A 12764-nucleotide genomic window follows, 5' to 3' on the forward strand; every position below is an offset into this window, starting at 1 on the left:
TGGTTACCTTCTCCTCCTGTCTGGTCTTGCCAGTCCTATGTTGAGAGAGCTCAGCCTCCAGTTTGGCCGTATAGTTGCATCTCGCATGTATTTGTGTTTTGTGGGAGAAGGAGAGGATTGTCTGTGTACATGAGGCAATTGTAACATTGCCTCAATATTCCCAGGTTCACCAGTTGAGCTGGAGAGGACACTAGCAACTGATCCCTCGACATACTAGAAGTAGTAGATAAAGAGACTTTCAAAGGACTCTGGGTGAAGTGGGTTTTAGGCTGGTGGGGTACTATCTATAATAAGAGTGCTTTATCAAGGTGCAAGTACTGTAGGAGTAAGTGCTAGGCTTTACAGATAGAGAATAGTCTACTTGGGAATCAAGTAGAGATGAAATTTTCTGTTATAGGATATGCTGGTTAGATCAGCAGTACAGCTCGAGGAAGGTAGTTCTAAGGGAAAATTTGAAGAGTGGAATTTAGATGGCCTGAATAGTTTAACCTTGTTTAACCGCCGCTGCTCTTGTGTGCAACAGTGGCAACTCCGCGCTAAATCATGCTAACGCGCGTTTAGCGTGTTTTATAGCAGGGGGCTGAAGGGAGCTAGGAATTGGCCCAAAACGACCAATGGACTACAAGTTTCTGGCTGAAACTTCACCAAATCGGACAAAAAGGCCTTTCGGTGCTTCCCACTCCCACTGGTAAGCAAAGAAACTTCCCTCCTTCCTAATAAGGCAATGGATCAGTAACAGGAACTAAAAACAAAGCCCAGGGATCAGCAACTCTGAAACTGGACTACTCTAGTTCAGTAAGGCGGGGAAACAAGAGATTTTTTTTTGTTTTTTTACAGAGACAAGGAAAAAAACAGACAGTAAATGCTATAAATGCTGTAAATCGGCTAGCGCACTTTAGTGTGTAGCCTACAGAAACAATTTGCAACAATTAGTAACTTAAAGTGCAATAAACAATGTAAAATGCAGAAATCACTTAAAGTAGCAGTAAAACAGGCGAAATGCAGTCGCTAGCTTAATAACAGTGGGAAAGCCACAAAAAATACTTATATCTGGTAGAAAGTCACTCTTTTAGCTCTCTGCTGCTTGGATCACTCTGCAGGCCACCACGAGGATCTGTGCTGAGTTGGTACAAGCTAGAAAACGCGCGTTTAGCGTGTTTTATAGCAGGGGGCTGAAAGGAGCTAGCCAGTTCATTTCTCAGTTTGGGTACATTTTTGAAGATACTGCACATCTTTCATGTGTCTCTTTTGTTTTGTGCAGATGTTCTTATTTTCTCCCACTTCCCAAAGACCAAAGGGAAGATACAGATAAAACAACATTGCTCAAAATTGCCCATACATGAATATGTCGTGAAACAGTGAAAAAACGTGTATAATGCAACTGGCTGGCATCCCATCCAGGATTAGTTCCTCTGCCTTGCATTTACTTTTAATAGGGAGAGGCTCTAGTTTTCTCACAATACAGGACTATAACAGGAGGATAATTAGACTTCAATATCAGTAGAAAACTAAAGGTTGTGAAACAAGGAAAAGGTTGATAATTTGTGATTTATTTACAGAGTATGGAACATTGGCTTTGTTCAGTGAGCTACACCTCACACTGATTTGTTTTGATTATTTTATATGTTAAGACTTTTTTTAGCTTTTATTTTTATTTCTATTGTATTAATTTTTTATTTATTATGCAGCTTACCCTACCAGACAAATGTGTCCCTCTTCTCAGCTGACACAAAAGTACTGTCAGTTTAACTGATTTGCTCAGAGTCACACAGTTAGCAATTGAAAAAAGAAAATCATACCCATGATTATAGGGTAAGCTCATTAACAGCTTGTAGCCTTAATCCTGTCAAACAACCAAACTGTCACAAGATCATAGGTTAGACTTTTTTTTTTGGGGGGGGGGGGTGGCATAACGGTTAAATCATTTTACTTAACAGATATAAGATACTGGGTTTGACTCTGACCACTAGTTAATATCTAGGCTTACAACGCTCTGCAGAATAATAGCTCAGCATTAACCTATGAGGTTGTGACCTTCTGGCATTCAAGAAGCCTGATTGCCATAGCATTATGTTTATATTTTCTACTTCTTTCCCATAACTTCAAGTCTGTAATGTAGGTAGATACCCACTCAGTACAGATGCAGACAATGTCACTGTGCCATCAGAGTGTGACTTGGGTATCTGAATCATGCCATCTTCATTATCTGCATAAGTGCAGGTGCCAGCATTGGTTTGTTGTATTGTACAAGCTTTTACAGGGGATACTGTAGTGATGGTCGACCCTGTGAATGTACAGAAAAGTCATGCTGTACCAGAAATTTACCTGCGTTAAATGTGTATCCCTGAGCCATGCAGGCTGTAGGTGACCACACAGGAGATACCATACCTCTGTTGCTATCTGAAAGGGCTGCATCCCTGAGGCTCCTATAAAAGCACATTGGCTAAATAAGTATGTTTTGGTTAGGTTAATGTCTGCATATACAGTGCAAATGTACCAAAATCTACTAAGTATGGTACAAACCCAGTGCCTCCCATACTAAGGTGTGTGGAATTAGTCCAGCCTTAAACTAGCCTCTCCTCCTCCAGGATTGGCACTAGAAGTACCCTCAGTGGGACAAAAACATCACTGGATCTGTCATCTTGCTGTTTTTGTATAGTCCCCCTCATCCATCTCTGATCTGTAAGCTACTACGGGATGTGCACTTCCCTTTGCATGGTATAGCATGTCTGCTTCATGCTTACAATACTGCTATAAGGTACGCCTATGGAACCCAGAACCATTAATGTTCTCATTAATGTTAATGGACTCTTGTCTGCCATACCTGGTCTTGTAAAGGAAGTCAAAAAATTCTCTCCTGTAAAAGCACCATCCATATGAACTAATTGACTTTGGCGGGACATCATATTCAGCAGTTCTCAAATTGTGCAGCCTCTACCATTCTCCTCATTCTCTGAACATGCAGATTCTTGTGAATGCCTGGCACAAAGGTATAACCTGTATAATACTGGGACCTCCCTGGTGACAGCTACAGGATAAAAGTGTGGGACTTTACCTGCAATTGGTCTAATCTCACCAATGCACTACCTAAATAAACATATATAAAACAAAATAAAACTAGTTATACCATATAATCATCATGGGGGAAAATATGGTGGTGTGCCATACTCTGCATGTAGGGATGGCTATGGGAATATTTACAGCAGGTCTATGCATCACACATTGGTGTCTGTGTACCTCCCACAAGGTGATCTCATTTTTAGGACACTTAGGTAGATTGCATGCCAGTCATCCCTGCTGCCAGCATGAGATGACAATTTTGGGAATGTCAGTAACACAGTTATACCGTATGCATGAGCATAGGTCATCATATAAATCAAGCAGGCTATATACTCAGTGTAATAGAGACAGAAATGTATAGGAAAAGGATGACCTGATATTGTAGACAATCTTCTTGCCAGTACAATCTACAAAAAGAAGGTCCATTATGGGCACATCCTTATATTGCTAGCCTTTGATAATGGAACTTCCAGGACCACAGGGTACAGGCTGAGGGTGGAAAACAGAAATAACTTACTACACAGTTATGTAGTATTGCGGACCTCCTCAGAGCTACATTTAGGCCCAGAAGTTGCTGCTCTGCCTCTAATGTTGCTGACCAGATATCCAACACAGATTACAAATTCTGCACAAGTTAGTACACAAAATGACAGACCATCTACAAGTTACACAAATGTATAATTCTTACAGTGGCAGAGAAAAAAATAAGGCAGGTGCCATTATTATCTCTGAAATTCCCTATTATTTACTGTTGCACATCTGTGACATAGAGCAGACCTGGCTGCCATACCTCTTAACCTCTTAGTGCAAAACAAAAAAAATCAGAATAAAGCCAAAATAATGTTGAGACAAAGGCCCAAAAATGGGAACAAATTTTAATTATTGCTCTTATAAACCTAGAAAGTGACTAGAATAACAGGTTTTGTGTTAGCATGCATTTTCTGAAAGATACAGTCTGAAACTCAAATGTCTGTCATTATTTAATGGCGTCAGTCTTCAGTGATTTGCCAGAAACAACAACATTTAAGAGGAGCAAACCAAAAATATGAGGCAAGAATCTGAACTTTCTGAGGAAAATCTGAACAGTTAATAGGTATGTATGCTGGCTGCCTAACATCTCATGCTAGCGACCTGTTCTAACATACAGAATGGTGTTAGAATAGATTTTACATAAATACAGTTTTGTTAGTATATATTTTATATAATTACAGTTCTATCTTTGTATATCCTGGGAAATGCAGCAGTTTTAGAGCAGGCATATGTCTTTCTTCATTTTACATTTTACAACTTTACTAAATGCAGTTTCAGTCGAAAAGTACAACTGGGCCATGTTCGGTGAATGACCTTCAGGTTAAAACACTGCTAAAGAGAACTCACAGATTTTTAAAAGAGCATTTTTGTCAGAGTGACCTTACAAATATAGATACAGACAGCTGACAGACATTTTACAGATTAGGCAATCTGGAAAAGTTTTGCTATTAAAATTCGTAGTCATAAAAGTCTGAGGCTCAAGGCTGAGAAAGGGATTTAGACTACAGAAAAAGTATAACACGTGACCTCTGAAGACGGAAGTATCATTATTGTGGCTCAGAATAAAGAGTACAGAGTTCAGAGTTCAATTCAGTTTTGGTTCTCACTCGAATGGGCACTGTTAATTGAGACAGTTCATTTACATATGACTTTATGCTGCTGTTTTACTTGCTAACCTTATTTTGTTGCACTATGTATTAATTGTATTAATAAATGCTACCAATCAACTATGGAAATTTCAAAGTGACTTTTATGCAGAAAGTGCGTAACAGTCTAAACAGTGGGATTTGGCACCTTTACTGTCAACCAGATAAAACTGTCAACCAGTGTAATGCTGCAGCAGTTCAGCTCTACTCTGCATAGTCCATGATTCACAAATCACATTGTAAGCATACTTCCCAGGCTACGATTTTGTTCAGTATTACAGTGACAGCATTTTCATAGGAGACATATAACAATGGCATATTCTGCTAGTTACTGCCAAAAAGCACCCACATAGTGTGAGAAAGATAGCAAGACTATGCTTTATCTCTTTCACTTCCCTTACAGGAAGTTCCTACTAGGCATATATCATATAGATTTAAAGAATACTGAAAGCCTGGTATATTTTGGCTGAGGAGTTGTCCTCATCCAAAGGCATCATCAGAACAGATGTCTATGCATGAGAAGCTAAGGTTAGGCAACACTGCCCCAAGTGGTATAGCAGGTGCATAGCACTGTATCTCATTTCCTTTTTTTTTTTTTTTTTTTTTTTTTTTTGGTACAAACATCAGATTTTACAGGCTAACACATACCCACGGTCAGTACAAAGTATATAACTTTTTTTCCTAAATAAAAGCTTATTCTTGTAGCATTTTAGTTGCTTATTTTGTATCTTATAACATTTAGGTATTTTAGATACAGAATAACTGTTTTATGCAACTATTACATAAAATATAGGAAATAATTTTGTCCTAAAATCTCAGGACATTTGCCATTTTTACAATTTTTTATCAGGACACAACTGCCCAAAGAGGGACTGTCCCTCGCAAAGTGGGACAGGTGGTAACCCTATGTTCTTTGTACCTGCAAATATGTCTAAAAGTCTGCTTAGAAAATATGTTTGCCATTGTTTAGGTAGCCCATGTCAGCTGAAGGTGGTGGCAGTATCTCAGCATAATTCTCAACCTTCCAGCTCCAAAATGAGGAACACTAGCCATCATAATGTGGAACAAATGAGCACAATCTGGAACACATACTAACAGTTTACTAACAACTTCGACTAGGAAGGTCATAGGATGGTTAAAATATGCTGGTATTACTTCTAAAAAGATCTTTTAATGAATTAATATGTTCTTTTCTACTTATCATGGATATCAGTTAAAAAATTCCTAACACTGAATGTGTGACAGACCCTTTTCTATTTTTTTAATAGGGAGTCTCATTTGCAACTCAAGGGGGCAGAGAAAAAGACAGCTTTTTCCCCTATCTATGCTGACCTTATGGACTGTTCTTAAATGTGTTATGTCTAAGGTCATTCACAAATATTTTTTTAAATGATTTTGAAATGTGACATCATTTTAGATGAGTGTTGGTTAACATGGAAAGGTGATTATCCCAAATATTTACAACTATTGGCTATGATGGAAAAGTGATTAACCCAAACTTTAGGAATGTTTGGAGTTTATTAATGGAAATTACTTTGCAAAAATTTTTTTGTAGGGCAGAAGTAGTTACTAGAGATCTTTTAGATATCACTATCTCCAAGATTTTATATGTTCATGTGGTTATCCATTTCAGGAAAAACACCTTCCTTGGCCAAGATAGTAATCGTCCAGGTCATGTGACCAAAAATATAAATCAGTAACAGTTTCTGATGATAAGGTGGATTTGCAATTCAGATTAACTAAATGATTATGCCTTTACTGACTTCATACATCCTTTCCTTCATTGTGAGTATGATTTAAGGAACATTCACAATATTAATTATCAGGTGAAGTTTTTTTCCAGAAAAGGGATATTATTATATCAGGAAAAGTCTACAACTTCAATGCAGAGGAAATCTATTTTACAGCTATCTTTGACAGCAATTCATTTTAGACTCAATGCATACTGAATCAGCATTGACCCTTTTCTTGAATTACAACTTTTTAACCTCATTTTTATCTTTGCAAATTCACATAAAGATAGAGTGTGTGGTTAGTCCTTTATTTTCAAGAAGTGATCCATTCTTCTTAAATTAATTCTCATAAGATGGAGATTGGGGGCTAGTTTTATAGTGTCAAGAAGTGATCTGTTCTTTGTATTTTACATCTCATTAAAAGTAGTCTGTGGAGGTAATCCTATATTGTGAAGATGTGAACAACTCTTTAAGTCTCATAAGGAGTGTGTGTAGTCTTATATTGTCAAGAATTGACCCATTCTTCATATTTTATGTCTCATAAGTAGGAGAGATCCATTCTTCTTATATTAATTTTCATAAGTAAGTGTGTGCGTGTATTCCTGTACTGTCAAGAATTAATCCATTCTTCATATTTTAAGTCTCATAAGAAGGAGTGATCCATTCTTCTTATATTAATTTACATAAGAAGGAGAGTATGGGTAGTCTTATAGTGACAAGAAGTAATCAACTCTTATTATTTTAAGTCTCATAAAAAGGAGTGTGTGGGTAGTCCTATATTATCAAGAAGTGATCAATTTAAAGGTAGTATGGCCCATGTCCTCTGTGCATGTTGTAAATCGAGTCACATGACAAATTAATTTACTACCATGAATACTACAGATATTTTTTTACTATAAATCTGTTTATCAAGTGTACTATACATGGGGCATTTATTCAGGTAACTGTATCTGCATTGGCTTTTTTTGGAGGTCAAAACAGCTAGAATATTCAAATCAAGAATCACAGAATTTATTACCAATATTATCTGGAAGAAGGAAATTCATGCCTGCTGTTCACAAAAATGCTTTGTTCAGTTTTATTGGCATTGAATGTTCGGCAAGAATAGATTTGGTTTAGGTCATTTGACACATATTTTAAACACTGCAAAATGTTAAGTGATTATTAATATGTATAATCTTTTTATGTCTGGTTTAAATGATACCCATTAATATTATGATGTAGCTGTTCTTTTGACCACTAGACAGATGAGTTGATTAGTAGCCAGTGTGGCTATAAATATTTTATGTAAAGTTTTCATAATGAGTTTCAAGGGTTTAGTGTTATTCTTTTATGCTTGCTGTCAAAATTGCATATTTTCACTGATATTTATATTACCCCTGACTTCCTTTAAATGATTCAAAAGTCCTATAGACATATAAAGAGTAATTGCACAGGTGTGTATTAGCATCCTACTGTTTACATAAAGATCAATGTGGAATTCTACAGTCTCAGGGATGAGTTTAACCAAAGTTTTTCTTTTTTTTTTTTGCTTCACTTGTTATGTGAGCTCATGCAGAGAGTGAACCTTTGCTATTCAATCAGCTGATGCCTCAATTTGTTTTCTCCAAGTAGCAAAGCAGATAACATGGCTGATGTACCTTTTGCAGACATGTTTGTGTGGGTAATGTTCGATTTTCAAGGACACACAGATGGCTTTGTCTAATCAGCATGCACTTCTAGAATACTAATGAGCTGCCACTGCATAGTACTGCTTTATTTAGTATATCATTACCTCTATAATTATTTGAAAATATGATAAAGCAAGATAATATAAGCATAATGATTAACAAGTGATTAACAAGTGATATTTAACTTATCTCATAAATAGATGATGCAGTTCCTGCCTGAAGAATCATCCTTTTAGTTTCAATGCTCACATACTTTCATGCACACACAAACATTGAAACTGCAAAGTATAGTGTCTGTGTGTATGTCTAGGAGTGTGTGTGTGCATGTGTGTGTGTGTGTGAGTGTGTGTGTGTGTGTGTGTGTGTGTGTGTGTGTGTGTGTGTGTGTGTGTGTGTGTGTGTGTGTGTGTGTGTGTGTGTGTGTGTGTGTGTGTGTGTGTGTGTGTGTGTGTGTGTTTTGTGTGTACCAATATGTGTGTGAGTCTGCATGTGTGTTTGTGTGTATGCGTGTGTGTACGTGTATTAATGAACATGCATATTGCACCCTTGGATAGCAGTCCACTCACCTGAGAAGAGAACGGTCAAAGATTTTGGCCACATCTTGTATAACTGCTGGAATGTAGCGCAGTGCTGCTCCCTGCAATGAAACAAAACAACCATTATATTATGTATGTTATACTGGTATTCTGTATGGTCTCCTACTGATTCAGCTATAATAATGAGGTCTGCTTTTGTGTCAAAACAACTGCCAGTTTGATGATAACCATGACATTATTTCTGGCAAGAAAGTAGAGGATAGGAAAGCTATTTTTCTGTGTACTTTCTACCCCATGTCTGCAAATGTCTAGCCTCCCCACAAGTCAGTTTTGAACTGTTCAGTCCTCCACACCAAAGAGTCAATCCATTGCTGGGGCAAGAGCAGTCTTGAGGAGACTTCACAAGCATCTTGGCAAAGAGGACTTGGATAATGATCCTAGCCATACCCTAAGTGAGGATACATGATGTCTGTGAAAAACAGAGTCCCATAATATTTTTCTCATGTGAATTCACATTTAAACACATAAACCACACACTCACTGTCACACTGAAGGCTGCAGCCAGACACTGGCTTGGTTAGCTTAATGCTATGAACCTATAAATAGTGTGGGAAGAAATAGCCAGGGAATTGTTATGGCTAGGCTTGTATAGGCCCTAGGGCTGATAGCCTAGTACCAACCTATGAACCTATGAACCTATAACCCCTGGCCATGCATTTTGCATTGCCACCCCTCCTCCAAAGGATCATGGTTGTACCCAATAACATCTGCTTTAATCCCTCTCCCCAGGAGGGCCCCACCATCCTCCCTGTCATCTCTGCCAGACACCAGAGCCGCTGTTGGAAGCTTGGTCAACCAGACAGTGCTTTTCCCCTGTATGTTAACCTTGGCATTTTATCTCTCTCATAATTAAAGAAGAGGGCAAGGTAGTTTTTTTTTTCCACTAAGTCTTCACTGACATATTTTACAAAGAGCCAATAAAATTACAAAATACGATTGGTTAGGCCTCTTTTCAACAATTTGTAAATATTGTAGCTGTGCATAGAAAACCAATTGAGGGCCTTATTCTAAAATAGTTACCACCTCTTTTTTTGGGAAAAAGGACAGAAATAATTTCCTGTTATCTCTAGGTGGTACTTACAAAACTTCAGTTTTAATAAACAAGTAGTTTACCCATGCTTCAAAGCATCCACTAGGTCTATAAACTGTTACATTCTACTTGTGTGTATTCTTAACAAATTCCTCTCTTTTGGTAAACACACAGAAGGTAATGCAATCTCTGATTATTTTACTGTTTCAAATACCAACTTTCAGACTTTATAATATCAGCCTAAATCATCAAATTAAGGGCAATCTTTTTTTCTAGCATTAAATACTGAAAAACACATGAAAATAATTTTTCCAAAACCAAATGTTAAAACTTCCAGGCACTCTGGAAATTAAAAATTCTGTATGTTGTTCAACTGAAAGCAGTGGTAGAATGGTAAAATTCAGTGTACAAATATCTGATAATTTTGCGGAAAAAAGCTCACAAAGGGAACAATACTTAAAAATTTAGAAAAATATATAAACAGATAGAAGGAATATGCCATGGAACAAGTGTATGGATCTGTTACTGAATATTAGCTTAATCCAGCATTATGATATCTATGCAATCTTTAACTATTCTCCTGAATGACGAAAAAGTATAACAAGGCAAAAATAGTCAGTGAGATGGGAGTTAAGCAGATACTTTTTTATGTAAACAAGTGTTTTTATGTATGTTTGCTTTCTCATGACAATGTTATATCAGGTAAGTTAGCATGAGTGACCCAATACTGATGGATTTACTGCACATCATCAAGTTCAATAGCATCAGAAATACTCAATCAATGGATCTAAACATTTTCCGTAACATCAACAGAATGGGTTGTAGGAACAGGTATGTCTCACAGAGGATATTGATGCTGTTGACCAGACTCCACATCTAAATAAAACAACGTTCATGCCTGTTGATATTCAAGCACAACTTGGATCTATGGATAGGAAACAAAAAAATTACTCCAGGACTGCCCTTCACTACTAGCAGACAGAAGACGCTCCTAAATGTTTTATCCCATGCATGGGTCCCCTTAAATAATCTATAGTATGATCATAGCTATTTTCATATAGAATTATTGGCCATGGGTTAGATAAGGGCTATCTATAACCAAACAGGATAGGTTAATTTCACCACAAAAGTGTAACTGGTTAGGCTTAAAATGGCCTGTTAGGGTAGCTAGCCTAGTGCTTACCTGTGAACATATAAAACAATGTAGATTTTAAGGAATATCACTCGCAATTGTTTTGAATACATACATTCCTTCAGGTCTAAAATATTTGCTCAATTATAAGAGTGTGCTTCAAATGAGACCATTACACACTCATTTGTCTTCAAAAGATATATTTTATAAGCAGTCTTTTATCGATTGCTTGTTAAAAGCATATGAAGCAGATAGACTGGTTCCCGATGAGCATGCAATTTTATTTGCCTGCTGATAAAGAAAAGCATGTGATATTCCTAGTCAGATGAAGTATCTTTCTGGAATGTACAAAAGAGACAAAATCACATATTACTGTGAGGTAAAACTTTTTGATTTCCGTCAAGCCTATGATTTGTGTGTTTGTACTTCTTTGTTCTGATTGTAGAAAAACAAAAGTTACGCACTTAACATAATTCCCAGTCTGTGTTGTCTCTCTTCTGTCCTACTCAACTGATGGGCTATTTGATAGGATCAGATCTGACAATGGCGGGTCTAAACTTTTTGGATTCAAGGCTCTCCTTATCGATAATTCCTCTCCATCAATTGAATACCTCAGACTGAGTTTGCCTGCCTAATGCATAAACCTAAAATGTACCCAAGTCACACCTATCTACCCGAAATACAGTCCATGGCTGTAAAAGAGGACAAGGCTCCAGAAAGGCACATTGTGTGGTCAAGCTAAGCCCAACAGAGAGTAATAATTTGGCAAGGGGATTGAGAAGGAATGTTTAGGAGGATAGAAGAGGACAACGTCGATCTAACATAATAGTAAGTACATAATTTTCATATCCAATGTTGCATCTTCTGTCTGTCCTCAACTAATGCAACAGAGTCCACAGCTACTTCAAGCCCTGGGATGTGTCAAGGAAGGATATTGGGGAGACTGGTAGAACCAAAGGAAGTCCTGGACCTGGAAAGTCCAGCTTGTAGTGGGAAATAAAAGTATGCATAGTAGAGCAAGTAGCTGTTGCATAAATGTCATCAATAAGCGCTCTTGAGAATTAGGCAGTAGAAGGGATTAATGCCATGGAAGAAAGACCTTTGAGACTGCATGGCAAGGCAAGGCTGACCTTTTTTCCTTTTACACATATGAAATGCATTTAGATAGCCACTTGGATATAATCACCTTAGAAACCCCCTCTAAATTTGACTGAAGAAAAGGAAACTAAGAGTTGACCTGCTTTGTTATAGCTTTAGTGTGATAAAGGCAAAATCTCAGTTGTTGATGACCCTCCATCGAGTGTAAAATGCACTCCCTTTGATTGGACAACAAAAATGGCAAGAAAATAGGTGCATTAAAAATTTGATTCAAGGTAACAACAAAGCCACCTTAGGAAGTAAAGAAGGGTTTGTTTTAAAGGATATTCTATCTTTATGAAAAGTCAAGTAAGGTTGTTTATAAGAAAGTGCTTAAAGTTCTGAAATTTGTTGAGTTGAAGTACTAGCTACTAGGAAAAGATACTTTAATTCCACAGTCACAGCCAGTTCAAAAAGGGCTTTGTCAAGGCCTGAAGTAAAAGGGTAATGTCCCAAGACTGAAAAGGATCTGTCAAAGAGGATAGGATGTACCCCTTAGAAAGGATTTAGACAACTTCAAAGAAGCAATAGGAGTCTGTTTTTCTCCCATGTGGAAATCTGACATGGCATTTATCTGAGCTTAAATGGTGGAATAGCCATTCCCATCATGGAAGAGACCAGCTGAAAAAAAAATCTAAAATAGCTGTGAGATGAGCAAAAGATAGGCCTATATCTCTGCTATATGCCCATGTTAGAAAATCTCTTCCATTTACTTCTTGTAAACTTTCCT

General features: G+C 37.3%; 1 protein-coding gene across 1 annotated transcript in view; it reads right to left on the reverse strand.

The window, feature by feature from the left end:
- LOC122795974 (dedicator of cytokinesis protein 2-like) overlaps positions 1–12764 on the reverse strand; it is a 2887083-nt gene that overhangs the window by 244757 nt on the left and 2629562 nt on the right. The window contains exon 24 of the mRNA XM_044064456.1: positions 8706–8776. Coding sequence (XP_043920391.1) covers positions 8706–8776 — 71 coding nt within the window. The remainder of the gene's footprint in view (positions 1–8705; positions 8777–12764) is intronic.

Source organism: Protopterus annectens, chromosome 2.part2 (genome assembly GCF_019279795.1).
Source record: "Protopterus annectens isolate FY-2018-M chromosome 2.part2, PAN1.0, whole genome shotgun sequence".
NCBI lineage: Eukaryota > Metazoa > Chordata > Ceratodontiformes > Protopteridae > Protopterus > Protopterus annectens.